Raw genomic sequence first — 17176 nt, forward strand, 5'->3', positions numbered from 1 at the left:
AGGCGTGTTTAGTGCAATTCTAAAATGGCTTTAGGGCAGTCCTAAGTCATTATGGAATACTAGCATAAAGCTACTATGGTGCACTGAAATTAAAGTGCACCCGCTTATGAAATGGCTGGTGTAATGGCATTCCTAAGTGTGCCATGCAACACGCATGACTGATAGTATTCTATAAACTGTATGCATCACTTAGTGACATGCCCAAGGCCTTCCCATGCTCCACACCCATGTATGCTCCCCTTTCAGGTATGCACTACATACGTTATAGAATAACACCTAGCACTTATGGCCTCAATCCTATAAATGGCTCTGAAAAATCGGCGCCAACAAATAATAATAATAACAAAACTTTATTTCTAACCCACTATTGGGGGCATAATCGAACCGGGCGCTCATCTTTAAGGGCGTCCCGGTGAAGGGGCAGGGCATCCCGTATTATCGAAACAAGATGGGCGTCCATCTTTCATTTCGATAATATGGTCGGGGACACCCAAATCTTGACATTTAGGTCGACCTTAGAGATGGCTGACCTCGGTTTTCGCTGATAATGAAAACCGAGGATGGCCATCTCAAAAACGAACAAATCCAAGCCATTGGGTCGTGGGAGGAGCCAGCATTCATAGTGCACTGTTTCCCTCTCAAATGCTAGGACACCAACCTGGCACCCTAGGGGGCGCTGCAGTGGACTTCACAAATTGATCCCAGGTGCATAGCTTCCTTACCTTGGGTGCTGAGCCCCCCCAAACCTCCCCAAAACCCACTACCCACAACTGTACAACACTACCATAGCCCTTAAAGGCAGTGGCGTAGCCAGACCTGAGATTTTGGGTGGGCCCAGAGCTAATATGGGTGGGCACTGTGTGTATAGTAGAGTTTCTTGTGATACAACAAAATAATGCCTTAGAATTCCCTTGATAATGGATTTCTAAGTAGTCTGTCCAACAGCTGCCCTAAATCAACATAACCACATACATATTTAATGGAAAAATTGATATTTTTAAATATGATTACATTATCCCATATCTTAAAATTGACCATGCGTAAATCTACTACAACGGCAAACTTCTCAACACACACGGCAGGATCCTGCAATATAATTACATAGGAGAAATGTATTCAAATTCTGGTGGCACCTCAATAATAACAATACAAAATCCCTTCACTGCCAGGTACTTTGTGAAGTAACACTAAAGGCTGCAAAGAAGCTCCTTAACACCAATTCTGAACATGTTTACCAACAACAGTACTTTTATAAAGGCAGGTGAATATACATAGCAGCAATACACATTCCATTGGAAAATTCAGACATCAGATTCATACCATACAAACCACATGCCAGCAGAATCTCTCACCTCAATCACATGCAGAACACATACCAACCCTCATCAATTACAGAAAAGAGGACCATGGCATCAGCCCTTCTCTGCCCTTCCCTACCCCCCAATCCATCCCCATAGCCCAGCATCAGCCCTACCCTTCCCTTCTATTTTCCCCCCATCCATCCTCATAGCCCAGCATTAGCTCTATCCTTCCCTTTCCCACCATCTAACCCTGCATTTTTTCTAGCAAAATAGGTGCCAGTACTCAAATGCCAGGCCACCCTTCAGGGGTGAGGTGATCACTGAGGGACCCACCCCACACTAGCCAGGCCCCCTGCAACCAGTCACAGAACCTATGACAAGGCAGAATTGGTGTGTAGAGCCTGAGCTCTTTCATTAAAACTTGGGGATCATGGGTCAATTTTAGCAGACAATGAAAAAGGTGCTGGTATTCAGTACTTCTAAGTACTCCCTCAAAAAAAGCCCTGATATATTCCATCATCTTTATAACACCAGGCTTCCCAAGGTAGATTACAACAACAGTTAAAATGAACCCATCAGGAAACAGGATATCCTCATTGAAAGTTGACCATCTTCCTTTAGATTGTAAGCTCTCCAGAGCAGGGACTGTCCTTCCCCTTGTGAAACTTGTACAGCGCTGCGTAACCCTGGCAGCGCTATAGAAATGCTAAGTAGTAGTAGTAGTGTATTGTATACAGTGTATTTATTTATTTTATTTTTTAGTGTACAAAAATGAGCACAAAATACAGAGTTTAAAATTGCAGTTTCTACCAGCTATAATAATTTTAAAGATGTTTTAGTGATATTCAATTGTTGTTTCATGATATTTATACCTATATGGGAAGCTTTCAAATAAATTAAAAAGCTATCCAATAAGTAAAAAAAAACAAAAACTTTTGACCTCTACCTTTTAAGGCACTACCTATCCAATTGAAACAGCTTTAGACTTGTTACATTACAAATGGACAAACAGTAAAGAACGACAACGTGGATCATCTCATAGGTTTGCTTCCTTTGGTTTGAGTGTACTAGAGGAGATCTCAGATGACAACTATGCTGGTGAGTGAAAACAGAGATTAACCAAATTGGCTTCCTTGCTTACCGTGGATTAGATCACTTCAAACCGCTTGGTCCCGACTCCCGAGTCTCCCAACGGTCACGGACGTCCTTTGACTGCCGCGTCCTGCCTACACGGAAACAGCAAGTTGAATCAGAGTAGGCGGAACGTGGCAGGCAGCAGAAGGACCCCTACGCCCGGATGCCGGCATCCTCTCCAAACCACTGCCTGCAGGTACAACGGTAACGGTTCAGGCCACAGGACTGCGGAGGGGGGGAACGAGGTGGAGGGAGGAAGGAGCGGATGCGAGAGGGAAACTGAAAGCGGACAAAAAGTTCAACAGATGGAGCAGCGCGGGAAGGGCAGCAACAATTCTTACCAGAAGCCGAGGGTGCGCTTCTAGCAAGTTCAGCCCAGCAGTCCTGCCTCTTCTAAGGTAAACTTCCGGGCCAGCACAGGAAGCAGTAGCGGCAGACAGAGAGACATGGTCCTGCACCTCTGCCTTGTTTGTTTATTAGCGAGGTGCAACAGGAGGGATCTTCTGCTGCATGGCAGGTGGATAAAAAGGGTCACAAAAGACTGGGTGGGCCTGAGCCAAGATTGGGTGGGCGTGTGCCCACCCAGGCCCACCCGTAGCTATGCCCCTGCTTAAAGGGTAACAGGGGGCACCTAGATGTGGGTACAGTGGGTTTCAGAGGGCTCCCATTTATCATCACAAGTGTAACAGGTTGGGGGGGGGGGGGTGGCCCTGGGTCCGCCTGCCTGAAGTGCACTGCAGTATCCACTAAAAACTGCTCCAGGGACCTGCATACTGCTGTGATGGAGCTGGGTATGACATTTGAGGCTGGCATAGAGGCTGGGAAAAATGTTTTTTAATTTGATTTTTTGGGTGGGAGGGGGTTGGTGACCACTGGGAGAGTAAGGGGAGGTGATCCTCAATTCCCTCCGGTGGTCATCTGGTCAGTTTGGGCACCTTTTCAAGGCTTGGTCGTGAACAAAAAGGGACCAAGTAAAGTCGGCCAAATGCTCGTCAGGGACGCCCTTCTTTTTTCATTATCGGCCGAGGACGCCCATCTCTTAACCACGCCTCCGTCCCGCCTTCAGTACACTACCGACACGCCCCCTTGAACTTTGGTCGTCCCTGCATCGGAAAGCAGTTGAGGATGCCCAAAATTGGCTTTCAATTATGCCGATTTGGGCGCCCTTAGGAGAAGGACACCCATCTCCCGATTTGTGACGGAAGATGGGCACCCTTTTCCTTCGAAAATAAGATGGTATATCTAAAATATTCTAAGCGGGGAACAAAAGTACATACAAAATAAAGTATAACAGTACAAATCAGACAACATAAAATAAAATAAAATAAATCAATCAAAACTAGTACACAATCATTCATTACTAAAAAGCAAAGCAGCAACACTAGTCTCATGATCCATATGCTTCCACAAACATAGAGGGTTTTAATTCTTTCTTGAACTGAGCAATATTCAAGACAAAACAAAGCTCCACAGTTAAAGCATTCCATAATTAGGACCCTTAACATGGACCCTTAACATAAAAAATAGAAGATCTATTATCCTCCAAATGAACCTGTCGAAATGATGGATCTTCAAGCAACTGTCTTTGGGAGGATCTCAAGAGAGCGTAAAGGTTGATAGCATCTTAGAGTTAGGCGCCATTTATAGAATAGCGCTTAGCATTGGGATCCACGCTTAACTTTAGGTGTGAGATTTATACCAACTAAACCCTGGTGTAAATCTTTATGCCTAAATTAGGCACTGATCCCCCTTATTCTATAACACTGCACACAAATTGGAGGAGAGCCCTCAATCTGCCCATGACTCTCCCATTGTTAAGCCCCCTTTTGGGAATCACACCTAAGCCCTCTTTTGGGAATCACACATAAAATTTATGCACAGATCCCGACACTTAAAAATGTGTGGATAAATTTTAATTGAAGAAAATTAGCACCAATAATTGATTATTAGCACCCAATTAACAGTGCTAATGGGCTTGTTGTTCAATTAAATTGTGCGTGGAAATTCGGCAGGCGCCCAAATTTCCACACACACAATGTATAGCATCAGTTATAGAATTAAGGCGTTCATGTAGAGCCTAAGAGAAGCCGGTAGTTAACCAGTTAGCGGTGATATTCAGAAAGTTAACTGGTTAAGGAAGCAGTTAAAGTTACAATAGCAAAAAGGCTGTTTTAACTTTAGCCATGGAGCTAACTGGGCACCAGTCTGAATATTGGCCGATGCCTGGTTAACATCTGAATAGTGGCAAGAGGGGTTTTGTGTGCCACCCCCATCTCAATCCCTCCCCCCCCCCCCCAAAGACAAATAATGCAAGACTACAGACAGGTGGCAGTGGCCGATTTGAGGCCAGACCCATGACAAACAGGATCAAGTGGCAACATTCCTGCCAGTACAACCCCCCAGACCACCAGGGAGATTCCAGGTAGGTCCAGGGGTGGGGGTGCTATGGGGATAGGAAAGTAGTGGCTTGGATCTGGACTATCTTGGTTTGGGGGAGGGGGAGAGGTTGTCAGACCACATAGGAGAAGGGGGAGATCAGAAAGGTCAAGGCACTTTATGCAGGTCCTGGATGAATATCCAGGGCTAATTCTGCCTGTGGCAATCAACGTTTAAAAAACGCTGTCCTCCATGAATAGAATATTGACTGGAGTTGTCTCATGCACTGAAACCCTAATACAAAGTGTGCCTCAGTTCTACATTTGTTTAAAATACTAAGAGTGTGGAATCTACACAAATAAGGTCATTTTATAAAGCATTTCCATGTTTAAAGCATTTACTTACAGAAAAAAAAGTTTTATTAACTTGCACTGGGGCATACATGTATAAAAAGTGAGTGATAGTGCCTATTTTTAAGGAGATTGTACTAAAGATTTCCCAGGGGTATAGATGGCCAAGCTGTGACGGCATGCTCCAGGAGCAGCATTCTTCCTTCCCTCCTCAACCCTTTGCATTATTTGTTTCTTTTCTCTACAAGGTGGCAGTGGCAGCGGCAGCGATTCCCATAGGTTGCCCTGCTTCTGGACCCAGCTTCTAATCCCACTGTGACACACCTCTTAACGTAACTTTCTGTTTCCTCAGAGACAGGACGCAGTAGCGAAGAGGCTGGAGCTGGCGGCACTGAGGCAGTGCAGCCTATGGAAATTGCTGCCATTTCCGCTTTTTGAAAAAAAAAAAGTAAAACACGGGGAAGAGGGTTGAGAAGAAAAGGGGGGGGGATGATTCATTGGGCATGGGGGCAGGGGTGACATCTACCCCTGCCTCGGGTGGCAGATTGCATTGGACTGCCTCTGGAGATATAAGTGCATATTTTATAAAATATGTGAATAGATGCAGTGGACATGCACAGATTTACATCTTTTTCTGAGCAGGTGTACATTTTGCTTGAGGTTTTATGCACTACTGAGGCTGGTTCTGGGTGCCTATTTTATAAAAGCACCTTGGTAGCTAGGCTGCTCTTATAAATTAGGCACAATATCAGTGTCTTTCTGGAACACTGATATAAATCTATTATGTAACTAGTAAAAAAGGCCCGTTTCTGACACAAATGAAACGGGCGCTAGCAAGGTTTTCCTCGGATTGTGTATGTTTGAGAGAGTGTATGTGAGAGTGACTGTGTGTGAGAGAGAGTGTGAGTCTGGGTGCGAGTGTGTATGTGAGAATGAGAATGTGTGCAAGTGCGTATGTGAGACACAGTGTGAGAGAGAGAGTGTGTGTTTCACACAGATACAGTGTGTGCGAGAGAGGGAGTGTGTGTGAGACACAGACTCTCTGTGAGACTATGAGACCAAGAGAGTGTGTGACTGACTGTGTGACACATAGAGAGTGAATGTGATACAGTGTGAGACATAGAGTGTGTGAGAGACAGTGTGTGAGAGTGAGAGAGGGAAAGACATTGACTGTGAGAGAGAGAGAGTGTGTGTGTGACAGAGATACAGTACCTTCCTCCCCCTCTCTGGTGACAGGTCCCCCCTCCCTCCCTTTCTCTGTTGTCAGGCCCCACCCCCTCTCTCTCTGGTGTCCAAGTGGGACGCTGAGCTCGGCTGTGCTTCAAGGAACTGACCAATCCTATTTAATAGAATGCACCTCCAACATTCTGAAGCCGAGAAACCTCGTGTGGTTGGTTACTTTTGCTTGTGACGAACCCGGAAGTACGTGATGTCAATTCAGGAGATGGATACAGAGAGCAGGAATGCCTCAGCCATGCAGTCAGCTTCAGAATGTTGGAGGTGCGTTTTATTATATAGGATTATCCTCCACAGTGCACAGGTGCTATACTGGGCAAATCCAGTCCCCTTCTCTATAATGTTCTTCCTCTTTGCTTTAAAATGATATAAAATAGAGATCCAAGCTGATGTAAGCTGGATGTACTGACCTGAAAGAAATTTTGTCAGAATACTCAGCCTGCCTCTTGTGAAAAGATCTTTGTAAGGGCTACACTGAGTTAAGAGAAATGGTGGGTAAATATATCTTTCCCTTTCTTCTCGCACTCTGAACTGTACTGATTGCAATGTACTTTGCCTGATGCTTTTGTGCCTTGTGTGGCTCTCAGTGCCTGTCCCTGTATTACTGTGGTGAATCATACACACCACCACTGGGCACAGTATCTGCCAGTCCCTTAAGCACAACTATAAAGGCAGAGACAACTCATACTACTGTGTCTGCCTCTTCTCCCTAAGCTTCTCACACTTCAGTTTGTCAAAGAAAAGATTCTAGCTTTCAAGTCTCTCTGTGCTTTGCTGTTCCTATCTTCCTTTCTTCCTCCAAAAACAGATGGCAGATATCCCTGCTCCTCATATAGTGTTTGTTAGTTTACAGAAAAACAACAACAGCAATAAAACCCCACACACTAATTGGCAGATTCAGTTTTGAAGTTAGAAGCATGCACTGTGAACCATTCCCTTACAAACACCTCAGAAACAGAATTTCCAGCATCAGCACTTGCACCTACACTTACAAAAAAACCCACCAACATAGCACAGCCAATGTTCTTCCCCCTTGTCAAAGAATGTAACAGAAAAAGAGCCATATTAGCGTAAATAAATACACAACTACAAGCAACTGATCAAGATGCAACGGGAGCAAGCTGCCCTAGGAATAACCCTGCAAGTGTTAAATTGTCAGCAAGGGTGGAAAAGTGCCCTATAATGACCCCACAGTTACAATTGTGCATACTATCCCCATATCCTATAAAGGCTACCTAAATTTGAGCGCAATCCAGAGAAGTATGTGAAATCTAATTGGTTAACAAACCATTAGCACTCAACAATTGGGTGCTAACAACCAATTACTGATGTTAATTCACACCAATTAGGGTTTATCTGCCTGTGTGCTATTCTATAACAATGGATGCCCAACTTTCATAACATGTAACTCAAAAGGGAGCATGGAAATCGGAGGGGCATGGGTGGGTCAGAGGCATTTCAAACATTTTGGTGCAGTATTATGTAATACAGGGGATTCACATCCAGCTTGCACACCAGAATTTACACCAGGTTTTGGATGAGCACAGGAATCTGTGCTAAGCACCATTCTATAAAGAGCGCCCAGTCCACAGCGCTCTTTATATTAGAGCACTGAGCACAGATTATCCACAGCACCTATTTGTCAGCACCATTTACTGAATCCATCCCTATGTGATAAGTGTGTGCACTGTTTGAGATGAGTGTGCATTACTGAAAAATAGTGCAAGCATATATGCACAATTTTCCAATAGCTTGCACATTTGTGCACTATTTTTCAATACTGCACACTTGTCTAAAAGAGTACACATGCTTATCACTTACTACACACTTTTTTCTGAAGATGACATGGGACAAATCTTTCGATTTCTCCCAGCCATTTTTGAGTTTTAACAACATGGGTTAGGTTGTTGACATTTCCTATGTTGTTCCAAATGACAGTCCATCTCTATAGTTTATGCTAAACCAAAAAACAGCAATTTCATAAAAGCTTGCTATAAAATGTATATTATGCAAAATAAAACCATGGGGACATTTGTTAAATGTATTTAGGGCCTGAAGGCCTTTGAGTGAATTTTCAAAGAAAAACATGTTGTAGACTTTGTTTGAAAATTCAGGTGCTGGCATTGCTGCAAGTACTTCCTTACTCCTTGACCTTCAGATCTGTTTTACAGCAGATGAAAGTGTGCAACAAAAATGTGCAGGGAGGGGGCAAATAATTTTCAACCTCAATTTTATCCATGTAGATGCTTAGTCACCTAAGTAAAATCTCTTCTATACTACCTTCCTGTGTTTGCTGTCAAATCCATATAGGGAAACGTGTTTACTGTAAATTCCAATGAACACTTTAAATAGCTTTGATTGGAAATCAGGTACTGTATTGACCTCCTGATGGGTGACATTCAGAAGAGAATTAGCATTACCACAACACAATGCCAATCAGATGAATGGAAGAATATCGTCATGGGATTTATGCTTTGTCAAGAGAAAAGACAGTATGAATTAAAAATATTTATTTGAATAGTCTGATTATTGTACCAGGCTCTTTTATGGATGAAAGACATCATTAAATATTATTTAGGCTTTTTTCCTCTCTAGGTTTGATCACAGAAAAACTATCAATCGTTGTGCCACAGCTAGGTGATACAGACTCAGAGATGGAATAAAACATTCAACTCTGTGAAGTCAAACAATTTGTTGGTTGTTATTTTTGCTTTTATCAATTAGAAAGAGGCATTTGGGAGTGGTGAGGAAGCTCATAATATCTGTGTTCATTAACCATATGTGACTAATTACTCATTTCTGCCAACTTACCCTGCCTGCGTAATGTATAATTGTGAAGGCTGGCCCTGGATCCTTTGGTGCAACATTTCCATTCCCATCTTTTGTGGAGGAGTACACAGCATTTGTGTTTGAAGTTTCCAGAACAGACTGAAGGCGTTTGGAGAGGTTTTGCTCCATTGAGCGGATTGACTGGCTCTCTTCATTTAGCACGGATAAAAAACCTGACGGTTTCTGAAATGCAAAATAGGATGACTTTATTGTTGTCTTCAGTTTTTAAAGATAGGATCATTCCTAACTTGCATTTTAGTTGGCAAAATTGGCTTTAGCTCTCTTCAGAGATAGCTATTTTTAAATGAAGCAAATGGGAAAACTCCAGTTCTCAGCTTTTCAAATCAACAGAAATACTATCAAGTGAATGCAAATGGACTGTTATCTTTAGGATTATCCAGTTTTCAGTAGTTGACCTCTATGCTTACCTGGCACCTCTGGGAAGTGAATCACACAATCTAGAAGATATTTTCCATTTCAATACTAATATCACTATGAGAGAAATAGGGCTAGACCCTATATATCACACCTAAAAAATCGGCACAGAAATGAAAAAAGTCAAAGCGTATTCAATAAAATGTGCCTTAATTTAGGCGTACTTTATACAGAATAAGCCTAAATTTCCACACCGTGTATAGAATACACTGAGCACCCATCGACATGACAACTTGGTGTAAATGACGATGCCTAAATTATGCATGGACCAGGCGTATTCTATAACGAGCATAAATTTTAGACATGCCAATGACCCACCCATGGCTATGCCCCCTTTTCAACCATGCGACTTAGAGTTTATGTGCATCACATTATAGAATACACTTAGACAGTTGTGCACATAGATTCAAATTAATGCCAATTAGTGTTAATAATTACTTGTTAATTGGCAATTATCAGCACTGATTGACTTGTTAACTAATTAAGTTACGCACACAAGTACAGAATATGACTATATTTGTACATGCAACTTAAGTTGCGCTATTTAGAATCCGGAGAAATCTATCGTGCTCTGTCCTGATATTGTTTCTGTAAACCTCACTGCACTATTTTCTTTCCTATACACTTTTAGAAATACAGTGGTAGGTCAAAAGAGGGTAGGGTCAGCTGGTGTCATTTTAGGAATTTTGGTAACAGTACAGTGGGGGGAACTTGGAATTGCTCCTGCCCGTTTTCGACATAGGGTGAGAAGTCAGTATATGGGAGGCAGCCTAAAGGCATACTTTGAATGGAGGGAGTCAAGGATAGGGTTACTCACTAGAGTAGGGCTTGGCAATGATACACAACTATGCTTATGGAATGAGGTTAACCAAGGAGACTAACTGCCGCAGAAATAGTTTAAATGATGCGTTTTATTCACTCAGAATCATCATTTAAAATATTGCAGTTGGTCTCCTTGGCTGCCTCCACTCCTGTTTCTGCTATTTTGTGATCTTCTTCTTTTTCTGTTGGTCCACAACTATGCTTACCCATATGTCAGGTTGGAGGGCTAGGTAAATGGACTTCATTATTTCAGCAGAAATTGGGATGCTTCCTATATGGGTCTGCATCTTTTTCTTTTTTTTATCATGGTGGGATGAAATCATCACCAAGCAATGTAGACTGGCACTGCTCCCAAGAGGGGTAGCTACTTTTCCTGTAGTAGGGCAGCATCCAAAGAATTTTCAAGCTTAATTCCCTATAGATGGTATAAATGCCCATGTCTGAATGTTAGCACAAATGCATGCAAATGATAGAATTCTATGATATACACACATGATTGTACACTCAACCCACACTCCGCACAAGCACACACCCACCAGCAAAGTAAGCATCATCAAATCATATTTACTTTTCTTGTAGTCGGCAATCTATAAGAGGACACGTGGAGGGGCATAATCGAATGAAAACGTCTATCTCCATGGGCGTTTATCTCCGAGAATGGGTCCGTGAAGGGGCGGACCGTACCGTATTTTCACAAAAAATAGACGTCCATGTTTTATTCGACAATTTGTGAGCTGGGCGTTTTTGTTTTTCAGCGATAATGGAAAATGAAAGCGCCCAGCTCAAAAATGAATAAATCCAAGGCATTTGTTCGTGGGAGGGGCCAGGATTCGTAGTGCACTGGTCCCCCTCACATGCCAGGACACCAACCGGGCACCCTAGGGGGCACTTTAACAAAAAAAAAAAAAAAAAGGTAAAAGAGCTCCCAGGTGCATAGCACCCTTCCCTTGTGTGTTGAGCCCCCCAAATCCCCCTCAAAACCCACTGCCCACAAGTCTACACCATTACTATAGCCCTAAGGGGTGAAGGGGGGCACCTACATGTGGGTACAGTGGGTTGGGGGGGGGAGGCTGGATGACTAAGCATTAAGCAGCACAATTGTAACAGGTAGGGGGGGATGGGTCTGGGTCCACCTGCCTGAAGTCCACTGCACCCCCTAACAACTGCTTCAGGGATCTGCATACTGCTGCCAGGGAAGTGGGTATGACATATGAGGGTGAAAATAAAAAGTTGTGAAACATCATTTTTTGTGGTGGGAGGGGGTTAGTGACCACTGGGGGAGTCAGGGGAGGTCATCCCCGATTCCCTCTGGGGGTAATCTGGTCATTTAGGGCAATTTTGGGGCCTTATTCGTGAAAAAACAGGGTCCAGGAAAAGTGCCCTAAATTCTAGCTACAAACACATACTTTTTTTCCATTATCGGCGAAAGGCGCCCATCTCTGTTCGGGTGATAACCATGCCCCAGTCCCGTCTTCACCACACCTCCGACACGCCCCCGTCAACTTTGTACGCTTCCGCGATGGAGTGCAGTTGAAAACGTCCAAGTTCGGCTTTCGATTATACCGCATTATTTGTTTTTGTGAGATAAACGTCCATCTTCCGATTTAGGTCGGAACTTGGGCGTTTTTCTCGTTCGATTATAAGCAGGTTTACCACCTTAGGAGTAAATTCAATAAATGGCGCCAACAATTTAGGTGCCTGGGGTGATGCACACTGAGTGTTAACTCTATAATGGCAGTTTGCAATTTTATGCCTAAATGGCAAACACTATTATAAAGGACAAAATTACAGAGCATATACATAAGCATGGATTAATGAGACAAGGTCAACATGGATTTAGTCAAGGGAAATCTTGCCTCACCAATCTAAGACATCTCTTTGAAGGGGTGAAGAAGCATGTGGATAAAGATGAGCCAGTCAATATTGTGTATCTGGATTTTCAAAATGCATTTGACAAAGTACCTCATGAAAGACTTCTAAAGAAATTAGAAACTCATAGGAAAAGACTCACCTTGTCTTCTGGTGGTTAGCTTCAGAGGTGGCTCCAGAGGTGCATTTGACAAAGTACCTCATGAAAGACTTCTAAAGAAATTAGAAACTCATAGGAAAAGACTCACCTTGTCTTCTGGTGGTTAGCTCCAGAGGTGGCATTGTTGCCTCTGCTACCACTTCTGTGTTTCAAGCCTCACTCTGGTGTTCAGTATGTTTCAAGCCTCTTTCCTGTAGTCATGACATCCTCAGTGTAGGCCTTCATAAGGAAGGTGAGGGCATTCAATCAGGGCCTTTGCATCGCCAAAGGTCTCTAGGTTTATCGGTGTGAGTGTGTAGCACTTCTGCCTTGTTTCCTAGTTGGTGTGCTTTTGTAGCACTTCTGTCTTCTTTCCTAGCTAGTGTGCCTGTGTGGCACTTCTGCCTTGGTTCTTATCTGTTTGCCTGTGTGCTAGCACTTCTGTCTTGTTTATTGCCTGTTTGATCTGTTGTTTGAATCTGAGTGGCTGTGTGGCACAGCCTTGCTCCTCTGTGTGGCTTCCCTCTACCCTTGTGGTTGTGTGGCCCAGCCTAGTGTTCTGCCTAAGACTTGCCTTGAGTTCTGCCTAGTCTGCCTTGCCTTGTGTTCTGTCTAGTCTGCCTTGCCCTGAGTTTCGCCTTGTCTGCTTCTGCCTGTATGTATGTGCCTTCTCTTTTGCTTTCTGCCATTGTGCTTGGGTTCCAGTTCGGCCTTGCGACCCATATGAGAGGGCTCTGGTATGCATGGTTCTAGTTCGGCCTTGCAGCCTGTTTGAGTCCCTTTCTTCTAGCTTTACTTGGCTCTGCTCTGTTCTTGCCTAGCCAAGCTCAGTTCCTGTGTACCTCATTCCTGCCTGTGTGCTTCTTGCACTTCTAGTCTGTTTCAGTCCTGCCTAATCAAGCTCAGTTCCTGTGTACCCCATTCCTGCCTGTGTGCTTCTTGCACTTCTAGTCTGTTACAGTCCTGCCTGTTTAGTCCAGTCCTGGTTGGAAAGTTCACCTGTTGCTGCCGTTTGTCAGCAGTGGCCCAAGAGCTCATGTTTCCCTGAGTCCGTTACAGTTTGCAAATGCTCCTGGGGCCGTGACAGTTTGCAGAGGCTCCAAGGTCATAACCGTGACATAAGAATGCAAATATAATATTAGGAATTATTAGGAAAGGAATGGAAAACCAAAATGAGAATGTTATAATGACTTTGTTTCACTCTATGGTGCAACTGCACCTTGAATACTGTGTGCAATTCTGGTTATCACATCTCAAAAAAGATATCTCAAATCTGGTCACCGCATCTAAAAAAAGACACACTTTGGATACAGCAACAGGCTATGTTCATATCAGGCTTGAATTGATTTTGCACTTTTCTGCTTACTGACAGGCATGACCCATGACCTACATAGCCAAAACCTCAAACTTCATCTTTGTGTATTTTTGCTGAGAGCTGTAAATTCAAGGTCACACTGTACCAGCAAAGAGTGCTCTTCCCCCTCCCCTTACAGAAATGGTGCCACTTACTCTAGCTCGGAAGAATATGTTTACAGTTTGTGAAGGATGAAATGTTGAGGATTTAGATAACACCGTGATAAGACCCGGGTGTTAGGCAAATTCCTGTACGAAGTGGCGACTGAAAGTCTTCAGTAAAATAGCTTTGGACTTATTTTAAGATGCTGTGTTCTGTAAACATTCAGATAGTATGTTCCATATAATGTAAACAATAACATAAGACAGAATTTAGCTGATGTTACAATACAAGTGGCTGACATTGCAAGTTGTACACTGGTTGGGAGGGGGATTAATGCTCCAGCTACTGTATATAAGTGGCTGTTGTATTCCATCTAGTCAGAGGGCTGAGATGGCCAACAGAGAGTAAGTTTTTGTAGCTGTGGTTTCACTCCCTCTCAATAAGAAATGGCTATTTGTTATTACTTCATTTTCTAATTGCTTTATTGTCTAATTGCTCTGTCTCTAACTAATTACTCTGTCCAATTACTTGACCTAATTCTGTCTAATTATCTAATTCCCTACTTAATTCCCCACCTAACTCCCTAATTCCTTCACCTAATTCCCTAATTACTTTACCTAAAATCCCTAATTACATACGTTCCAAGACTTATGAAGAGAGGCTTGCCGACCTGAACATGTACACCCTGGAGGAAAGGAGGAACAGGGGTGATATGATACAGACGTTCAAATATTTGAAAGGTATTAATCCGCAAACGAATCTTTTCCGGAGATGGGAAGGGGTAGAACGAGAGGACATGAAATGAGATTGAAGGGGGGCAGACTCAGGAAAGATGTCAGGAAGTATTTTTTCACGGAGAGGGTGGTGGACGCTTGGAATGCCCTCCCGCGGGAGGTGGTGGAGATGAAAACGGTAACGGAGTTCAAACATGCGTGGGATATGCATAGAGGAATCCTGTGCAGAAGGAATGGATCCTCAGAAGCTTAGCTGAAATTGGGTGGTGGAGCAGTTGGGGGGAAGAGGGGGGTGGTTGGGAGGCGAGGATAGGGGAGGGCAGACTTATACGGTCTGTACCAGAGCCGGTGATGGGAGGCGGGACTGGTGGTTGGGAGGCGGGTAATACTGCTGGGCAGACTTATATGGTCTGTGCCCTGAAAAGGACAGGTACAAATTCAAGGTAATGTATACACATATGAGTTTGTCTTGGGCAGACTGGATGGACCATGCAGGTCTTTTTCTGCCGTCATCTACTATGTTACTATGTTACTATGTTACTAATCACTTTGCCTAATTGTTTATTGCCTAATTAGATTATTGTCTAATTACTTTATCATCTTATTGCCTTGTTATTATCTGTACTGGAATAAAGACTATCCCTTTGGAAGGAAAATAGCTTCTGTTCTTTCTATCACCCCTTACCTCGGGGGTGGTTGGTCCATCATATCTGGGGTGGGTGTGAGGAGGTAGAAAAACCTTATTTGCCCCATACTTCCAAATTGTATATTTCTTATGGTACGTACATATATCAGAGAAATAATTCCCACATAATCACGGTCCTCACTGATACTAGGCTGTCAGAGACCCTAACAGACTCCACTATAAACAGGCTCCCACAATTCAGGCTAAATAATACACTATTTGTTTATTTACTGTTCAAATTCTTACATAATTCTGCTCAGTATATGTTGAGTTACCAGTCCTGTTTTTTTTTTGTTTTTTTAGTTTTCTGTCCTTCACTTAGTTTAATTTCATTGTTTTGACTGAATAAAAGCAAATTTTTGTCTCCCTGCACTTTACAAGCAAGCAACCTCTCTCTTACCTTGTGATTGAGATGGATCTACAACAACAATAAAAGAAAAAGCCTCAAGTGATCTGCATCTACATCAACTGGATCATCAAACAACATCAGGATTCAGGAACTGCATAATGATGAAACCATAACTGCAATTCTGTGAGTTGAAGTTCATATCTTTAACCTATATTATCTCTGAATTTCTGATATCCTGCTGAAGCACCCCTCAATTAAACTGCTGAATAACCTCACAGAAGTGAATTACAGCCTTTAAATCATTTCTCTAGTGAACAGAACAGATAATGGACTTTAAAATTATTTTACCTTGTTTCAAGATATAAAAGTACAAAATATAACTAGAATAAGCAGTTCTACTGAATGACTACATATCTATCAGAGAATCTCAACTTTACTACTTCAAAGGGATTCAGACCCTCATCAAGCACTACCTGCAAAATTAACGCTCCCCTGTTAATTGCTACAAAAAACTAACTGGCTTTTTGTTACACTGAATAGCTAGAAAGTTCTATAATTTTACCTATTTTAATACAAAATCTGCTGTGGCCTAACAAAGATCTTCATACACCCTAGTAATCTGGACAAGAAGATACAATAGTCTTAAGAAAAGCAATGTTTCTGACTTATATAAGACTGTTTAAGTGCATTTAGAAACAGAGCTAATCAGTAAATTGAAGAAACACTCTGAGATGAATATAAAGATATCTAAATGTATCTATTAAGTTTTGTGGAGATTTAAAACAAGCATTGTGGTAGCTTTTCTTCTAGCTGCATTCCAAGAAGTGCTTAAGATCAAGTACTCTTCTTTGTCTCACAAATACCTGTCCTACTCAGCTCACTTCCCCCTCCCTCTCCATTGCCTGCAGTAATTCCAAACCAGCAACTTGAAAAGGAGAAATGTCTGCATTTGTAACCTTCCTTCAAACAGCAAACTAAGGAAATTGTCATATCTATGAACAATGAGAGTTACACTGTGGCCTGTTGCCCACTATGGAAGAATGGCACCTTGAAAGGGAAATCCTACCTAATAACAGGGAGACAAATACTCTTTTTTCATGGTCTATGTGTCCAGCTCTGATTGACTGCGGAGCCCCTAGATACAATAGACTGGATTCCTGTCACAAGCTTTTTTATGCCTGTTCTGACTCAGTCTTTATAATATACAATTTTAACCATTGTGCATTAGGGAGAAACTGTGGAATAAAGTCAAACTTACTAAATGACTTGGGTAGACCACTGGTGGCTCTTGCAATTAACCCTTAATTACCACCACTCTACCGCAAGTCCCACAACATATCCCATTATGGCCAATATTACATCATGGTTCTTCTACTGCATGATAATACTATGGATAACAGGGTTACAAACTGCCTCAATCTACAAATGGAACAAAATCCCCGTACTTATCACAGCAAGATG

General features: G+C 42.7%; 1 protein-coding gene across 1 annotated transcript in view; it reads right to left on the minus strand.

Moving 5' to 3' along the window:
* MYO16 (myosin XVI) overlaps positions 1 to 17176 on the minus strand; it is a 481895-nt gene that overhangs the window by 189891 nt on the left and 274828 nt on the right. The window contains exon 22 of the mRNA XM_030202479.1: positions 9209 to 9409. Within this exon, the coding sequence (XP_030058339.1) occupies positions 9209 to 9409 (201 nt within the window). The remainder of the gene's footprint in view (positions 1 to 9208; positions 9410 to 17176) is intronic.

The sequence above is a fragment of the Microcaecilia unicolor genome, chromosome 4 (genome assembly GCF_901765095.1).
Source record: "Microcaecilia unicolor chromosome 4, aMicUni1.1, whole genome shotgun sequence".
NCBI lineage: Eukaryota > Metazoa > Chordata > Amphibia > Gymnophiona > Siphonopidae > Microcaecilia > Microcaecilia unicolor.